Genomic DNA, 19663 nt, shown 5'->3' with positions numbered 1-19663 from the left:
AAACTATTGGGCATAGACTCTCGCTTATCTTCAGCTCATCATCCCCAAACAGATGGGCAAACGGAGCGCACCAATGCCACTTTGGAGCAGTATCTTCGCTGTTATGTAAACTACCAACAGGACAATTGGGCTTCTCTGTTACCACTGTCAGAGTTTGCCTATAACAATGGAGTTCAAGCTTCTACAAAAGAAACGCCGTTCTTTGCAAACTACGGCTTCCATCCACGTTTCTTTCCCCCTGTCATTGAAACTTCAGAAGTTCCCGCAGCAGAGGATTGGCTGCAGGAACTCACAGCGGTACAACAACTTTTGCTCCAGCAACTAGACCAAGCCAAGGAGGACTATAAACGCCACGCTGACAAACATCGCCAGCCGGGCCCCGAAATCAAGGTAGGAGATCGGGTTTTTCTGTCCACTCGCTTTCTGCCCTCCCACCGCCCTTGCCGGAAGTTAGATGCCCGTTTCATTGGCCCCTATCCAGTGGTGGCGCAATTAAACCCCGTGACTTTCAAACTCCAACTTCCGCGTTCAATGCGCATCCACCCAGTGTTTCACCGTTCCCTGCTCCTTCCGGCGGATGGTGTGCGTCCTGATACAGACCAACCGGCCCCCCCTCCTGTTTTGATGAATGGGGAGGAGGAGTTCGAGGTTGAGGACATTTTGGATTCTCGCTTTCACCGCCGCCGCCTACAATATCTCATTGACTGGGTGGGTTTTGGCCCTGAGGAACGCTCTTGGGAAGACGCCTCCACAGTCCATGCTCCTGATCTAACCCATCGCTTTCATCAAACCTATCCCGCCAAGCCGCGACCTCGCGCCTCGGGGAGAGGGCCCCAGTTTGGGAGGGGCCTTGAGGAGGGGGATAGTGTGATGACCCATGGGCCTTGTAGTCCTGCTCAGGACATTGTAATCCCTGATGAAGAAGAAAACTTGGGTTTTTTACCTTCCCAGTCAGAACTGGAATCTTCTCAGTCAGATCTTTCCCAGGCAGATCTGGGAACCTTGCACCTGCAAGAAAGTTGTGTCCCAGAAGTATGTCAAACAAACCCAGAGCCCACATCTCCCGTGTTCTTACGCCGTGAGTTTTGTAAACAACAGAGGGGTTTGGAAGCAGCTTCGCGCAGGAGTGCTAGAATTGCAGCTAAGAATGTAGCCAATTAAGACTGCTTTCCGTGAGAATCTTTAGGGAGTCAAACATCTGGTCCCAGAGTTTAGCTTTCGTTTCTGGTTCCCAGAGAACTGCTTCGGCGAGAAAGTTAGACTCTATATAGGTGTTTTACCCGCGTAGTAACTTCGCGGAGTCAATTCGTCAGCCTCCGGAGCGAGTTGTGTCTGGACAGCGCGCTCCGTTTCAAGCCTCGTTCCTGCTCAAGCCTTGCCCTGCTTTCCAGCCTTCGCTCCAGTTTCCAGCCTTTGTTTACCTACGGACCTTGCTTGTTTTCCAGGACTATACCTTGCCTTGTATCACGGATTTTACCAAGTTATTCCACGGACCTTGTTCTTGTTCCTTGTTACCTTGTTCCACGTTTTAAGCCTTGCTTCAAGTATCAAGTTATTTCCTAGCCTTGCTCAAGTTTATGGACTAAAGGACCTTGTCATCTCCCCTCACTTTGCCTGGCAAAGTGAGTGTTTCGGTTATTGGATTACAACTTTGGATCATAATATTTCATATTGGACATTGCTTTTTTGGACTAATTTTGACCTTTCCTGAAAGGTCTGCTTCTGAACTAACTTTTACATTTATTTTTATTAATCTTATATATTTCCTTAATAAAGATATTAGATAGAATCTGGCCTCTGCGTATGGTTATTGGTGCTCTGTAGCCTGGGTCGTGACACACAATCGTTTAGGAAAACAGTGCAAATCAGAACATAGATATGGCATAACGAGATGGCCAAACACGGGGACATCTTATAACGAAAAACCATGAGGAGGAGCCCTCCAGGGGGCTGAATGGTAGGTAAGTTCCGGGGATAAGATCCTCAGGACAGACAGGACGACAAAACCGATCTAGCAAAGGCTGAGTCTTTTAAGGCTTTTTGGTCTATTCTGTAGTGAGACACAAAAGTAAGGGGGTTAGACCAGATCGCTGCCTTACAGATAGAGTCCAGAGGGATGCCCCTCAGAAAGGCAGTTGACGTGGAAAGACCTCTCGTCGAACGCGGGCGAACGGACGGGGGAGGTGGACGTTTAGCCAGTTCGTAGGCAAGTTCAATGGCCTGAGCAATCCAGTGAGATAACCTTTGCGAAGAAATAGGATCGCCCAGCTTATCTGGGGCATGGGCTATAAAGAGTCTCTGAGTCTTACGAATGTCCTTGGTGCGGTCGCGATAGAAGAGAAGAGCCCTACGTACGTCGAGGAGATGCAACCTCCGTTCCAGGGGAGACGAGGGGTTTGGAAAGAAAGCGGGGAGAACAATGTCCTGGTTAAGGTGAAAGGCCGAGACCACCTTGGGGAGGAAGGTGATGTCCGGGCGGAGAACGGCTCGGTCATGGTGAAAGCGGAGATAAGGTTCATCAACCCTAAGGGCCGCCAGCTCTGAGGGTCTGCGAGCCGAAGTTATGGCCACCAGGAAAGCTACTTTCCAAGAAAGTAGACGCAGGTCGGTCGATGCTAGAGGCTCGAAAGGAGAGGAAGTTAGCTGGGAAAGCATGAGCTCGAGGTTCCAGCCCGGCGTAGGCGGCTGGGAGGGCGGACGGATGTTGTTGTACCCCTTTAAGAAGGTTTTCACAAGATGATCGGAGAATAAAGATGGTCTACCATGTTGCTGGAAACACCACGAAAGAGCAGCCAGATAAGATTTCATAGAGGAAAGCGAAAGCTTCTGGTCTGCAAGGGTCATAAGAAAGTCCAACACTATCGGTATCGAGGTCGGAAAAGCGGCGATGTCCCGGGACCGAAGAAAGGCACGGAAGCGGGAGATTTTATAAGTGTATGACCTGGTTGTAGCCGGCTTGTGAGCTGCACGGAGGATCTCCTGCAGGTTTTGCGGGAGGGAGGTTAGGCGAGAATTCTCCATGCAGTGAGATGTAGAGAGGGAAGAACCGGGTGCAGGATCTGGCCATTTTCTCTGGATAAGAGGTGCGGTAGAAAAGGTAGAGTGAGAAAGTTCATTTTGGAGAGGTGGAGAAGGGCCGGATACCAAGGCTGCCGAGACCAAGCTGGTGCTATCAGGATCGCCGACGTCGAAATCGACCGGAGTCTCTGGAGGACCTTCGGTATCAGAGGGAAAGGCGGAAAGAGGTAGATCGGTTCCGACGACCAGTCCAGAAGAAAAGCGTCTCCCAGACAGCCCGGAAAGGAGGCCGGAGGAAGTCTCGCGCCGTATCGAGGTAGTTGCGCGTTCTGGGGAGAGGCAAAGAGGTCCAGAGTGGGGAATCCCCATTTTCGGAAGAGAGAGAGAAGAGTCTCGGGATCGAGCATCCACTCGTGGGAGGAACTCGTCATCCTGCTGAGGGCATCCGCCAAGTCGTTTTGGATCCCGGGAAGATGGACTGCCAGGATCTGTACGTTGCGGCTTATGCACCAGGACCACAGCTGAGAGGAAAGGAGCATCAGTTTCCTCGAACCCGTGCCGCCCTGTTTGTTGATGTAGAAGACTGCCACTGTGTTGTCTGATTGAACGAGGACAGACCTCTGGGAGATCAGGCGGGAGAAGGCTTTCAGAGCTTTGAAGATGGCGAGAAGTTCGAGAAAGTTTATGTGATTGGTCCTTTCGGAGCGAGACCAAAGACCTTGTATGGTGAGACTGCCCAAGTGGGCTCCCCAGCCGTAATTGGAGGAGTCCGTGGTTACGGTGACCGAAGGAGGAGGCTGGTGAAACGGGAGGCCCTTGCAAATGTTGGAGAGGGACTCCAACAATGTTGGAGAGGGACTCCACCAGCGGAGCGACTGACGAACATGGAGCGGGATGGAGAGAAACCTCGAGTTGAGGTGGCGGGATGGCTTGAAAACGTCTATAAACCAACGCTGCAGGGTGCGAAGGTGGAGCCTGGCAAACGGGGTCGTGAGGACTGTGGAGGCCATGTGGCCCAGGAGCACTTGGATGGACCGGGCTCGAACTCTCCGTTTGGTTTCGCAGAGGGAGATTTGGTGCCGAAGGGCGAGAAACCTGTCGAGCGGGAGGGAGACAGTTTGAGAGAGTGAGTTGAACAGGGCGCCGATGAAGCGGATCTTGTTCGACGGAATGAGGTGAGATTTGTCGAGATTTAACTGGAGACCGAGAGAGTCGAGAAGAGTGAGGGTAACGTCGACGTGACGACGGAGGAGGACAGGGTCGGACTCGACCAGAAGCCAATCGTCCAGATATGGAAAAACTGTGATCCCTTGGAGTCTGAGGTGGGCAGCCACCACAGCGACGACCTTGGTGAAAACCCTTGGGGCTGTGACGAGGCCGAAGGGTAAAACGGTGAACTGGTAGGTCTGGTTGAGGACTTTTAAGCAAAGGAAGCGCCTGTGGCCTTTTCGAATCGCCACGTGGAAATAAGCGTCTCGTAAATCTATGGAGACGAAGTAGTCTCCGCGCTGAAGCATAGGGAGGATGGAAGTGATGGATACCATTCTGAATTTTGTTGGGCGTATGAACGTATTGAGCACACGCAAGTCCAAAATGGGGCGGAGCCCCCCTCCCCTCTTCGGGACCGTGAAGTACCTGGAGAAGAAGCTTTGAGGGTCCTGTACTGATGGAGAAGGCCGAATAGCCCCTTTGGCGAGGAGGGTGTCGATTTCGGCGAGAATTTCCTGAGAAGGGTTGGAGAGAAGGATCTGCCCCGTGGGCGGGAGCTCTTCGAACTCCAAGGCATAACCGTCTCGAACAATTCGGAGAACCCAGGCATCCGAAGTAATAGACTCCCACTGATGGAAGAAAGGAGCCAGGCGATCTGAAAAGAGGCCGTGAGGTTGATGTAGCAGAGGGGAGGGCTGCGGAGGAGTGGGTCTTGCATCGATATCGGAGGTAGAGACCTGACAAGGAAAGGTGGCGTCAGGTACGCCGATGAGGCTGACCGGAGGTAGGAGTGGTACGGCCGCGCTGCTTCTGAGGATGAGCAGGCCGGCGAGGTTGTTGGCGGTTCTGGTTATTCGAAACCGAGGGACGCCTGAAGGATTGGTGACGGTAAGGAGGAGGCGGAAAACGACGAAAGCGCTGAGGAAACCATCTGGTGCGGTGAGTTTGAGGCTGGTCACCACATTTGGTAGCTAGGACCTTAAAATCATGGTTAGTTTTGAGTTTATCGTCGGTGCCGGAATTAAAGAGACCCAAGGCGTCGAACGGAAGGTCTTCAATAACTTGCCTGGAAGAAGAAGACAGGCCCGACGACCTCAGCCAGGCGTGACGGCGGATGGCAATGGCGTGGGCGATCATCTTACCGGCCGTGTCGCCTGTATGTTTTGCCATCTGAATTTGATGATGGGCTAGGGAGTCAGCCTCTTGCTGAAGGGTGGACAGCACCGAACGGTCCTCGTCAGACAACTTTGAGAAGAAGGGCTGAGCTTTCTCCCAAAGGATTTGCTGGTATGCACCCATACAGGCCCCATAGTTCGCCATTCTGCAAAGTAGAAGGGCCCCAGAATAGAGCTTTCGGCCCACCGCGTCAAACCTTTTGCCTTCTCTATCCGCAGGAGAATTTGACTCACGACCGGAAGTCTGTGAAGCCTTGACGACCATAGAATTCGGGTGGGGATGGTGTTTTAGCCACTCCAAGGTATCGTCATCGGTGCGGTACCAGGATTCGATCCTTTTTGAGGTAGGAGGGATCGAGGAAGGAGTCTTCCAGGATGCCTGGATGACGTCCAGAAGGTAAGGCAAGAACGGAAGCAGCATGGCCGGGGGGGCTTGGGCTTGGAGCCGCTTGAAAACCGGATCAGACACCGCCTTAGAAGTTTGTTTGATCTCTAGACCTAGAGCATCGGCCATTCTCACCATTTGATCCGAAAAGGCCCGAATATTGTCCGTGGGTGAGGGAGGATCCACCTCGTATGCATCGTGAGGAGGAGAGAGGTCAAGACCGAGAGATACCACCGAGGCTGAGAGAGCGGAGTCAGGGCGATCGATATTGATCTCATCGTCCTCGGCCCCTTGGGGGGACTGAGGGGGAGATGATAGCACAGTCTCTGGGGGAGGCAAAGCCTCAAGAGCAGGAGCCATCTGAGCCCGAGTTTCTTTGGAGGCCGAAGCTTGGGCAGCTCGAGCCAAGCGGGTGGTTTGTCTACCCCGTTCCGGTGTCGAGGTCGGGGGAAAGAGATGCTGGCGTGATGGACGATGCACGGCAGCAGGTCGAGGCGACGGCACCCTGACCACTGTTTGGGTGGAGTGGTGGGGTGAATCCTGAAGTTCGCCATCGGACAGAACTCGAGGAGAGGGTTGACGAGGCCGCTGGGCAGGAGCGATCGGAGAGGATCTCCTAGAAGAAGTCGCCGAAGAAGAAGGGACGTCTTTTTTAGAAGAGGCAGAAGAAGAGGAACGTTGGGTCGCCCTCTTTTTAGCAAGCGGCTGCTTAGAAGGAACCCTCAGAGATTTTCCCGGCGTCGGAGGGACCATTGCCGAATCGGACTGGGTCCGACGAGCTTTCTCGTGGGCTCTCTTAAAAGCGATTTTCATCACGGAGGTTGATGGAGGAGACCCAAGGTGGGATCAAATCGAAGACACGGAGGCCACCAAGCTCGACGTCGAGGAGGGGCCAAGTCTGCCAGTACGAGTCGACATGGTGACCGTGGTGAGCGTGCACAGCGGTTTGACGGGCTTAGCTGTTTTGGAGGCCCTGGACACCCTTGACGAAACTGAAGGGGCCTTAGCAGCCGGTGCCGACATCGGTCTCAGGTTCGGCATCGACGTCGTGCCCGATGTCGACGGAGTGGGCTCAGGGGCGAGCGACTTCTCGTAGAGCGCTGCTCTGAGTCTCGCGGCTCTATTTTTCCTTGCTTGAGCCGTTAGGGCTAGGCAAAAACGGCAGGTACCGACGACATGGGCCTCTCCAAGACAGAAGAGGCACTTGGCGTGGCCGTCGGAGTCAGGGATTTTAGCGGCACACTGAGTGCAGCGTTTGAAGCGAGTAGTAGATATGAGAATCCGAAGTGAACCTTGCGGCGGAAAAAAAGGAACTGGAGAGCGGGCGCCCAGGGCCGCCTTATATGCCCTTTGGGGACGAGGGGCGTGGCTACCGCCAAAATTTAAAACTTTAGCTTGGGAAGAGTTTCCGTTGGAACCTGCGCAGGCGCAGTCTCTCCATTAGTGTGCATTCACAGAGTACACGAAGAAAAAATAAAATTACTTGTTGAACTGAGTGACAGTTTCACTTGCAAGTGGCATATTTTCCTTCAAAATTACTCTTTTGGGAATTTAGGCTTTATTCTCCAATCTGTCACTTTTCAGATATATACAGATTCCCCAGTCTAATAGAACTCCAACACATATGGAAAGTATCAGGTTGGGGAAATCTGCCCTAAAGCATAAATATTATATCTAACAACAATTACCATTTTGCCTATGAGTTGTTATACATCTTCTCTTCTTCCCACTTGCATTTATTCCTAGCAACATGTATGCTGCTCACTCATCCTTCAAACATCATGGACTCCTTAAAATAAAGTGGGATAAAACTTGGGAAAATGACTGTTAGAAAGCTAAAACTAACTTCAAGAATAGTTTTTAAAATAAATAGAATATTGTATTATTTATTACCGTATATACTCGAGTATAAGCTGACCCGAATATAAGCTGAGACACCTAATTTTACCATAAAAAACTGGGAAAACTTATTGACTCAAGTATAAGCCGAGGGTGGGAAATGCAGCAGCTACTGGTACATTTCAAAATAGATACCAATAAAATTACATTAATTGAGGCACCAGCAAGTTAAATATGATTGAATATTTACCGTATTTCAAAGAAAAACAATAAACTAGTTCTGTAAGTGGAAAAGTAGGGTCAACAAAAACAATATGGTATTAACAATAACTTAACAATAACAACAACAACAACAAAAACATCAACAAAACTCCATTTGTATCCCGCCCTATCTCCCCATGGGACCTCAGGCTGGCTTCCAACATAGTAACAGGCAACATTCTATGCCTATATAAACAATGCAGAGCTAGATATAGATCTATAATTATATATACTAATTTCATATATGCATTTTCCCCTGAAACATTTGCAAATCCTCTCTATATATGGGCATTTCCCTCCTGCATCTGTCTAAAAATCTCTGTGTGTGTGTGTGTGTGCATTTCCCCTGTTGTATTTCCAAGCCCTATATATCTGTATTCATATATATCTATCTAGACATCTCTCTATATATAAATAATTATATCTGTATAGGATTTGCAAAGACGTGCAAACATGTGAGGCAAAAATTCATATATAAAAATAATATATATGGAGAGAGATACAAATATTTAGGTACACAGGGATTGCAAAAGCTTGCAATGGGAAGTGCCTACATATCTATAGCTGAGATTAACAAATATTTCAGGGGAAAATGCTTTTATAAGATTAATGGGTATATATATATATTCTTCTTCCTGACTTGCAAGGGCTTATATTTCTTTTCAAAACATTCCCTTGCTTAAGAGTGAGGGAGGCTTTGGAAAAACAAACACACTGATAAGGGAGGAGAGAAATATATCATTTATTGCAAGCAGTAGTCTCCAGGCTCCACTGCCCGGCTTGACTTTGACCTCATTATAAGCCAAGGGAGGCTTTTTCAGCTGATAAAAAGGACTGAAAAATGGCTTATCGGTATATCAAACCAATCATTGTGATAATTGTGTCATTAGCACTTTTTATATTACTTTTGAAACATATTTCCCTTATACCCTAATTATAAAAATTAAAATAAAAAAGGAAGGTAGGTGACTACACTACTTTGATCCATCACTTCTCATTTCTTGTACTAAAAGTGATTTTTAGGGTTAAGTGATATCAGCATTTCACTTCAGTGGCCTGTTACTATATATATTTAATTAAATAATGTTCATTTGGCAACAGGCATTAAAGATTCTCAGAGAACATGCCAGTGAGTCAATATTTACTTTCTTTTAATCTACACTGCAAACTACCTTGGGATATAAATCGAATGAATGAATGAATGTATGAATGGAGTTATTATGAGCTATTTTTCTAGCATGGGGGGCAGATGGATATTTTCCCTTCTGCATTTGTTTGCTGGACTCAGTAGAGCTGCTGCTGGCTACAGGATATGATAAAAGAACACTTTTCTGGTCCTGTGGTTCTGTTTCAGATTTTCTCTTCCAACAACCTTTCCTTTCTCCTACCCCAAAGATGACATTTAAACTGGACTGGAAAGAAAGACAGCTAGGGGATGAAATTGCAATGCTCACGCAGATGCTTGCATAACAGAAAATTTAGGAACTGATGCAGTCAGTATTTTGCCCCCTGCAGTAAGTTACATCAGTCTTAAGTCCCATCTACATAGACCATTTAATGCAGTTAGCTCCAAACAGTGGCCAGGCAATGAACTCCCACAAAAGTGAACAAAGGAAAACCCTTAATGTCTACCTATGGTTTGTGTAATCACCACCTGGGCCACAAACTTGTTCTAAAATTTCCTGTGTAATCATCTGCACAGACAACCCATTTTCTTTCATACTGGTTTGAAACTGAAATGGTCAGTGTAGATGAGGCCTAAGTCTATGGAAAGGGAATCATAAGGAGGAATTCAAAATGCTAAAACTTCATCACCTAGTCTAGTCCAGACGGAGACTAAAAAAAGAACAATTTGAAAACTAGAATTAGAGCTTCTAACATTTGCTATGGCTTGGGTGAAATCTGTGGAATCAAAGTGTGTGAAGAACTGAAAAACTCAAAGTTGGGCAAAAAGGTTCACAGGCTGGGAGCTAATTCTATCCAAACCTCTTTTGGGACACAGGGCAATGAACTCATTCCTATTTCCTGCAATTATGGATCTGTTAAGAAAGGAGGTAGCAGGCTTTTTTTCAGAGGGTTCACCATGAATCATAGTTAACACAAATCATTCCCATGTGTACACGGTTAATATAGACACAAGCAGACCAGATCTCTTTTCTGATTATGACACTGGCTTACACCTCAAAGCAAGGTTTTCTCACAAATAAGGTGGTTTCATGTTGTGATTTAAAATTTTAGCAGTGGACATCTCTGTAGAATTGATCAATTCATTCATGGTAATCCAATGTATCCTAGCAGGTCTTCTCTCTTTGTTTTTCATCAAATAAGATGATTGTTAAAACAATATCTTTTTAACCACATAATTCACAATATGAGAATTTACCACTCTGATAGGATTTACACATACTCTCTTTACTTCCAGAATATCAGAAATATACAGTTGTGAACAGACTGCATTGTTAAAGTCATGCATGTTAGATAGGTTTGTGTCTGCTAAACTTACTTGCATTGGATGTTGTTTTAAGTTGCTGAACAACAGGGTTTAATAATTTCCCAGTTTTTAATTTGTTCTTGCTGGCTCTTCTTCGACGGCCAGTCGGTGGGGCAGAATGAAGGAAGCCAACATTTGGTGGTAAAGGTTTTCCTAGTCGGACATATAGAGCTTCTATTTCTTTCTTCTGCTGACTCTGAAGCTCAGTGATTTCTTTCATGTGTCTATACAAAACAACAACAATAAAACTACAGTCAGCCTTCCAATTTGGGGTTAGGGACATAGGATCTCATGAAAGTGAAAAACTACAAATAAAAACCTTTTTTTACTCAAGAGAACACTTTTCTATAAATCTCTAGGTCCTCTAACATATCTAATCTCCTCTCAACTGAAGTTAAGAACAGAATCACACTGGAGGACCTAGCAATTCCCAGAGAGAACATTTTAATCAAACCTGTGAATAATCAAGCCTGCAAATGTCAAACCTGTAAATATGGAGTCTGTTATATGCTACACTTAATAAATGTTTTAATTAAAACATCTACATTTCCAAATATACATTTAATAAGACTATACATATTACTCACAAACAACATTTTATTACCATGGAAATCTGGTTATATGTAAATATCTGCTGCCATCTAGTCCAAAAGACCTATCAACATAAAACTATTCTAGCAGCAAAACCAAAAAAAGTCTGAGAGAACAGATAGGATCAGGAAGGGACTGCATTATGCTAGATCCAAAGCAAATCTCAGCCCAGAGACACAGCAACAACGGCTATCAAAAAGTCTAGCTGACCTTCAGAAGCTGGAACAACAAGCTAGGAGGAGCAAAAGAGAGGATTAAGACTATATGTTTATTCAACAGTCTGAATGGTGATATTGTAATTGAAATAGAGATTGAATAAAGAGAGATGGGGCTTAAGGGAAAGGAAATTTGGCTAGTCTCAATCAGGGCAGTCCCATTTAATTGACTGCTGAATGCTGAATCAACAATCATGCAAATTCTACTGGTTGAATGACTGTACTCTCTTTCGGATGATAAACTGGACTGAGACTTCATTTAAGAGTCCGAACTGTCAGATAAATGTATGGAGATACAAGACTTGATGGAGGAAGGACATTCTAGATTAATGATACAGATCTGGATGTCATCAAGTTGTATGTGGTATTGAAAACCACAAGGATTACCTCTGCAGAGTGAATGAAGAGGACCAAGAGAACCACGACTGAGAAGGGGAATATAGTGGAAACAATGAAAGACTGATTAGGCGAGTAGGAAGAAAATCAGTTAAGATAGAATGACTGTAACCTAGAACAATAACAACAACAACCACATACCAATGAGCAAGAAATAACAATAACAAGGCTTGTGGCACCTTGGAGGGCAGAATTATGGATGTCAAGAGTTGCAGTTTCAGAAAAGAAAATCATGAGAGTGCACATTAAAAGAAATACTACATGAGTCTGAAAATAGAAGGGGAATCAAGTTCAAACTGTGCTAGAAAGAAAGAAAGAAAGAAAGAAAAGTTTAGGGTGATTGCTGCTAAGACATATTAAGGAGGGTAGATGGAGTTGGATGAGCACAACAGGGCATCGAACTTAGCTATGAAGAAGAGTGATTTGAAGAGATATATGAGAAGGGGAGTTTAAAGATGAGAGGCAGAGTATCTATGCAAGGCATTTTTTCATAGTACACACCATATTTCTTTTTGTGAGATAGTCAATCCCAAACCCAGACTGAATACTGAAAAAATACATCCCCAAATCGCTAATTATTCACATTCACAAATCAGCACAAACAATACTTCTCTTAGTTAAAAGGATTGAATAAAGGGAATGAATGAACTATATGATATCAATTAGTCAACTATACAGATAGCTGTATATTCAACAAGACTACAGATTGTTCAATATGCAGATATTTTTATAGTTGACCAATTTTATCAGGACTGTATGAATCTGAACAGTCTAATAACATATTCAGGTATTTGAATTTATTCTCATGAATATTTGTTTAGCTGCCCTTGATACAATAAACACAGCAGAGATGTGATGCATTAAGTATTTAGTGAAGGTGACAACATGTATTTCAGATCATCTGACAAAGGCCTAGTGAAGCGGTAAAGCTGCACTTGGATCCTGCTTAGGGACAAGATGAGGCGACCCATCCCATCATGTGTTCCTTCCATCATCTTTTGTGGTATAGCCCAAATACAGGTTTATCACTTCAGTGACACACAAAAAAGATACATATGTTTTGGAACCCTAACTTATGACAAATAGGCACATAACTGGTAAGTGCAATAAGAACCCAGCATTTGGCTTGCACATAAGTGCCCAAAATAGGCATCACATTTGAATGAAAATGCAACATACTTTTCCCTCAGGTTCTGCAGTTCTTTTTTCATGTCTGCATCTTCAAACTCTGAATCATTATCACTGCTCACGTATGATGAGTGTGAGTGGAAAGAAGACACATTGATAGTTGGTATTTTGGACCCATGACCATTAGGAGAATCAAGAGCTTGTGAGCTTGACTTTCCGGTCTTTTGAAAAAAAGAGGAGTGCTTTCTAACATAGTCATTCCCTGCACTACTGCTCTGAGGCGACGAAGGAGCTGCAGCTGGTTTTCTCCGAGGAGAGTCATCTCCAGAATCACTTGAATCACGACCATAAAGAAAATCAACAGAAGATGCCGTCTGCACACGACGCAGGGAGGTCTTCCTATCAGGGCTAGAAGGCTGATCATCCAGATAAACATCTGGTGGTGCGGAGTATCTCGAGGATTGCATCGATGGCAAGGTTAACTCGTCCTGTGTGCTGACCACTGAAAATCTGCCAATTGTTTTTGCTGGTGTACTGCTATCTGTTTCAACTTGCTTTGCACTTGTGCTGGAGTCTACAGAGTCATTTTTTTGAGATCTATTTTTCTCTTCAAGTAATGTTAATGTGTTTGTCTTTTCATTCTGGTTAGAAGCATCTTTCTGGTCAGCAACCTGAAATAACACACATGAAAATGGTTCAGTTGGTGAAAAAGTCATCAAACTTCCAGAATTTAACTGTGGAATTCATTATCTCTAGTTGATTGAAGGATGCAATTAAAAATGTAAAAATAAAAGCAATACAGCAGTAAATTTTAAATTTGCAATATCTGAGGGAGTCCTGATGGTAAAGCAAAAGTAGCTGAAGTAAGAGAAGTTGAAGCTTGACCTGTTTAATGCATTGGAAGCAAAAGAAAATGCACATACATCTGGACAGTATTTTAGAATAAATTATAAATATGAAAAGGTTTAACTTAATGGAATCATGGTCACAGGTTTAATGGACGACATAGCCTGCATGGAAGTGCAGGAGTGTGATTCAGATCTAGTTGAATTAAATGAAGGATGATACTAATCTTGAAACAATCACAATATACTTGTTCTGAATATTCAGACATATGTTCAGTGCAATATTTATACAACAAATATCTATAGAAGTGAATGAAAAAATTAAAAGGGTTAAAGATAAATCAAAGAGATCGTTCTGATGACTAATTTTTATTTTTGTTTATAAAATAGTCTTTCCTGCCTTTTGGTCTATAAAGCTGGCTTTAAAAATCAGATTATCATCCCTGTTTCACCCACAATGAGTCCACAACCAACCTCAATATGTGATACGTATGAATGCATTAATGTCTTGCTTGTATATGAAGGCTGTCTGAATGTGCACACAGATGTGTAAATTTAAATTACATGCTCTGTATTCAGATAATACAAGGGATATGAAATGGTGTGATCCTATGTGCAACAGATTTTTCAAAATAGGACCTATATTAAGGTCTTATGTAAAATATTGTATATACTGCCTAAAGGAGATTTGTGGAAAGAGTGGTTGCAACTTTTAACTGTTCAGCCCAACAGGTTGTACATCTACACCTCTCAAGATCATGCAGATGTTCTGCCTTCTCCTCCTCTATGCCAAATTACTTTAATTGCTCCATAAAAAATTAGCATCGAACATGATCATAGAATCATAGAATCATAGAATAGTAGAGTTGGAAGAGACCACATGGGCCATCTAGTCCAACCCCCTGCTAAGAAGCAGGAAATCGCATTCAAAGCACCCCCGACAGATGGCCATCCAGCCTCTGCTTAAAAGCCTCCAAGGAAGGAGCCTCCACCACGGCCCCGGGGAGAGAGTTCCACTGTCGAACAGCTCTCACAGTGAGGAAGTTCTTCCTGATGTTCAGGTGGAATCTCCTTTCCTGTAGTTTGATGTGTTACCAAAAAAGAAGACACATGTAACTCAAGTTCACTTCTATTGTAGTGTTAAATTTTATGTATGAAAGGTTAAGCAGGCTTTAGATTATCATAAAATTTACATATTTAATCCCATATGAAGAATGATTAAGTCAGTTGGCTCTTGTACATTTATCCCAGTTCAAAAATGGAATGGAGTAAGATCGTAATCTCTAAATGGTAAATAACAGGCTTCATGCAAACAGACAGTTAAATCATATGTTGGGGAATGTCTCTATAGCTACTCTTCTTTCTTTTCCATATATATATATATATATATATATATATATATATATATATATATATATATATATATAACACACAAAGTTTAGTTGCCATCTAGTAACTATGTTTTCCAGTTGTTTGGGATTTTTAAGGACTTCAATGTCTTGTATCCTCTTATTAACTGACATTTTTTAAAAAATGCTACAGTAATAAAGGTAAATGTTTCCCCTGACATTAAGTCCAGTCGTGTCCGACCCTGGGGGTTGGTGCTCATCTCCATTTCTAAGCCGAAGAGCCAGCATTGTCCATAGACACCTCCAAGGTCATGTGGCCGGCATGGAGCACTATTACCTTCCTGCTGGAGCGGTACCAATTGATCTACTCACATTTGCATGTTTTCGAACTGCTAGGTTGGCAGAAACTGGAGCTAATAGTGGGCGATCACTCTGGTCCTCAGATTCGAACCTGCGACCTTTTGGTCTGCAAGTTCAGCAGCTCAGTGGTTTAACACACTGCGCCACGGGGGGCTCCTACAGTAATAGTAAAGGTAAAGGTTTCCCCTGACGTTAAGTCCAGTCGTGACCGACTCTGGGAGTTGGTGCTCATCTCAATTTCTAAGCCGAAGAGCCGGCGTTGTCCAAAGACACCTCCAAGGTCATGTGGCCGGCATGACTGCATGGAGTGCTGTTACCTTCCCGCTGGAACGGTACCTATTGATCTAATCACATTTGCATGTTTTCGAACTGCTAGGTTGACAGGAGCTGGGGCTAACAGAGGACACTCATTCCACTCCCGGGATTTGAACCTGGGACCTTTTGGTCCACAAGTTCAGCAGCTCAGCGCTTTAACACACTGTGCCACCAGGGGCCCAAATTACAGGGGCCTACAGTAATAGTTATCTACAAAGAAGATTCCTATTTGTGTTCTTTTTAAGTACTGAACAATTACAAACCAGGAATAGAAACTTTTTTCAAATTTTGTTACATAGTGTAATGGGCAATCATGTGTTTTGCTTTGTGATTCCTGTTACAACATAGTAACAATGTTGTGTATGTTGGATGTTCAACTGTGATTTCTGCTTCAAGAGATCGACTAGTAGTAGAAACAAAATTTTTAACAGATGTCTGCATTATGTGTGGATCAATGAATGCACTTGCCAAAACAGGAGATCCTGTACTGGTTACAAGCTGGCCCGCAGTTGCATGAACATCCATGTCTGTTCCAGGGATTTTCAAATCCAGCAGATGTGGAGGCAAAGGCGCCAAGTTAAATTCACCATCCCCTTGGTCTAACGGTACGAAGCTGTCTGGTGTTGCAGCTGATGCAGAAGATGTTGGGACGTATTCCTGGTATAGCAGGTTGCGCAGTTTCTCATCCAGACTTTTTATTGTGTTGTCAGCAAAATCCACTCTGGGTGGTCCTTCGCCATCTGATTCTACTGCACAAGCTGGCTGTGATGCACCTACAGCAAGGCCAGTGGATGGTGCAGGCTGGGACTGGGATGGTATTGGGGGAATCTGGGACGCAGCTGCAGACATGGGAGGAGGACTTGAAAGCTGAGGTGCTGCAGAAATCTGAGGATCAGGGACAGCAGTCACAGGAAGTATCTGGTCTGCAAAAGAGTGCTGCATTTGGCCAGACTGACTGCTGTCTGGCAAATTGGGAATTTGCATTTGAGGCTGATGTTCTAAAATAGCATCAGAGGCAGCAGGGTGTGGGCAGACTTCTGCTGTCTGCGCAGGAATAGGCTGAACATGTTTTAGGAGCCCACCAGTTCTGGGCTCAGCCTCTGCACTAGGGACACAAGCATTTTCATCTATTTGCTGCATTGTCTGCAGCGCAGGAGTTAAAGGTGGTCGGGATTCTTCAAGCAAAGTGGCACTATGAGCAGGTGTATCAGGTCGGCTAGGTTGAACAGGAACCACCGGCTGAAGTGAAGGGCATTCTCCTTGACCACTACTTTCAGCAGCTTCTTCTTGAGGATGTATAGCTGTTGCTGGGGCTGCAGCAGTGGTTATTTCTTGCTGAACTTGTGAAAGGGATGTTGATGTAGGCAGGACAGAGGCTTGTGTCAGAGGAGAAGGAGGGGGTGTTCCTCTGGGACTTTCATAGGCACTCCTTTGACTAGAAAGCTGCTGATAAGCCATGTTTGTTTGTTTGTCTGCTGTGGAAGAGCTTTGCTGCTGATCATCCGACTGCTCTAGATCTACAAATAACAACAGCAACACATAAAAACTCTTGACTTCAGATAATGATGCTTCCCTTTTTAAAAACCTAGGCATTAACACTTGATCTTACATAGCAATATATAGCAGAAAATAAAATCCTAGAAAATCCGATAGGCAGCTGAAGTTGTCTTTTCGTATTAGAGAATTTTTGTCTGGGATTATTCTCTTGGAATGATCAAAATTAATGTTTACAGTTTGCCTTGCAGCCAAAGGTCCAATGAAAATATGATATTAAAAGAAAGAGTATTCCCATTAATTGCAACAGTTCTACCTAGCAATATTTTCTAATGTGAAATATTTGACATTTTTATTGGCTATTATCAGTAACCATGCACTGCTCCATCTCAGCCACTTGGAACATTGAGATTAATAAGGAGGTGTTGTGTGTATTATGTGGGTCTTTAAATGCATTTGTTTGACAAGGACTGCAATTACGTCTGCACATGTAAATCAAGATAGGGATCAAGTTAAATGTCCTTAAGTGTGTACTCCTTATATGGTAAGGTTCTGACATTAAACCGACTCGTCACTTGTTTTCACAAGTGGTATTGCTTGCCCCCGGCTATTCCAATCCCTTTGGGTAATGAATGATTCAAACATTTTCTTCCTGAAAAGATAATTGCTACTTTAACCACTGGGACATACACATTTCTGGGTAATATCTCCTTGCTCTTGTTTCTGAATTTTTGGTTCAGCTTTGTGAGGTAGTGGTGATTATATTTATCTCCTGAACAAGAGCAGGTTTGTCATCAATACACCTGTTTAACACCCAGCTCCTGTTGATACTGATTATTCCTACAGCACCATCAACATACATGCCACTTTACAAGTCAAACAAACGAGCAACCAGGCATGATTCTAATTATTTCTACTGTAATTTTTCTATCCCTTCAATTTTTTTCTTTTTTCGACAGTACTCTGAAGACTATTGCCTTAAGATACACAATTATTTTTTTAATATTCACATGTACCTGTGGCTTCAGCCTGTTTTGAAGTCTGAGGAACAGATGAAGGGAGTTCTGGAGCTTCAGACACTGTATTTTCCACAACAGGACAAATAATAAACCATCGCTTCCCTGTATGTAGAACTAATAAGAGAAAAAAGCTGTTCAACATTTGTATACCTACCAAAAGCAATAAGCAGCATTACTCCAACTCATAACAACTACTAGTACCACCAATACTACTACTAGTTGCTATTATTGTAATAGTATTTCAAAACTATCAAATTTGAAGATGATTTTTAAAACACTTAATTAATTAAAACAAAGGGTAGTGTTATACTTTCAGCCAAAATTCTAATTATTTAAATAAAACATTCTGTTCATAAATTATTTAAAATAATTTCCATGTATTTCCTTCCCCCAAGACAAACATGTGGGGCTAAATTAGGTCAGAGTGGATCCAATCAGATTTGTGTGCACAGTGGAAGCCTTCCAGCTATTTCAAGACATAATTCCAAATGCAGGTTACAACCTATAAATACTTATATGGCTGAAGTCCAGACTATCCAAGCCTACAGGCCTTTCTGAGTTTTCAGATATTCATGGAAAAGATTTGCCTTGATCTGACTACAGTCACAAATGTATAAATAGAATAAATGAAGAGTCTTCTCAGTGCCTGTTCGCAGGCTGTGGAATTCCTTTTTATTAGAGGCTAGCCTGACTCCCTTTCTATTCTAATGTCAAGAAATATTTTTTTCTTTAGTCAGGCATTTGACCATTACCTGATTGTTGCAAAAGGTTTTTTTTTTTTTTAATTTGGGGATGATATAGTTTTCTCTCACTGGTTAGACTTGAAGAAAGTGGTTTTGCTGTGCAGATTATTACACAGGAAATTCTGGTGATTACACAAACACTGTAGCTCTGATTGACATTAAGGGCTTCCTTTCATGCTCTTTTGTGAGAGCTTGTTGTCTGGCTGCTGCAGTTTGAAGTAGCTTTGAACTGCATTAAATATCAATATAGATGCTTTTGGGGCATGTTTCATACCCCGACTATTGGCCAGGTTGATAATATCTCAACAGAGGTAATTAATGACTTAATCATTATGCAATGACAAATATACACATACACAAATCAATATAAACACTTTTACCATTCTGTTGATACACCGGCATTCTTGTTTGGGATTGCCGATTCTCCTGTTTAAAATTTTTTAGAAGATGATTAGTATCATATAGGGGTTTTTTTAATCTTAGAAACATTTCTGTTTGAAACTGATTTAACCAAAAATTCCACATTGAAAAAGGGATCAAACACATATTTTTGTCCTGGCTAATTAAAGTAACTCATAATGGTATCATAGTATTCTTTATAAAATAATACCTCATTGATTTCCATCCTGTAAGAGTCTTGTTGAGGGCTTGCACCCTGATCAGAACTTCTTTCCCCTTCTGTATCTTCACTAAGCATATCTTCTGCTTTGTCAATTATTTCTTTTAGTTGCTCAATAAATACCTCCTTCTCAGTTGGTAATATAAATTCATTTTCTACCTATAAATGCACACAAATATTTAAAATACTTTTATGTATATATGTTCTTCAA

At 43.5% G+C, this 19663-nt stretch overlaps 1 protein-coding gene across 11 annotated transcripts in view; it reads right to left on the bottom strand.

The window, feature by feature from the left end:
- The window catches only part of wnk2 (WNK lysine deficient protein kinase 2), a 170840-nt gene that overhangs the window by 51072 nt on the left and 100105 nt on the right, over positions 1-19663 (bottom strand). For all 11 annotated transcript variants that reach the window (XR_010002629.1, XM_062969952.1, XM_062969947.1 and 8 more), the window contains 6 exons: positions 19444-19611; positions 19214-19259; positions 18088-18204; positions 16046-17094; positions 12760-13379; positions 10391-10602 (listed from right to left, as the gene is read on the bottom strand). Coding sequence is in view for 10 of the 11 variants with exons in the window: in XM_062969952.1 (XP_062826022.1) it covers positions 10391-10602; positions 12760-13379; positions 16046-17094; positions 18088-18204; positions 19214-19259; positions 19444-19611 (2212 nt within the window). In the remaining variant the exon portion in view is untranslated. The remainder of the gene's footprint in view (positions 1-10390; positions 10603-12759; positions 13380-16045; positions 17095-18087; positions 18205-19213; positions 19260-19443; positions 19612-19663) is intronic.

The sequence above is a fragment of the Anolis carolinensis genome, chromosome 2, assembly GCF_035594765.1.
Source record: "Anolis carolinensis isolate JA03-04 chromosome 2, rAnoCar3.1.pri, whole genome shotgun sequence".
Taxonomy (NCBI): Eukaryota; Metazoa; Chordata; class Lepidosauria; order Squamata; family Dactyloidae; genus Anolis; species Anolis carolinensis.
Note: the sequence above shows the minus strand (reverse complement) of the source record. Positions and strands in the feature narration are given on the sequence as shown.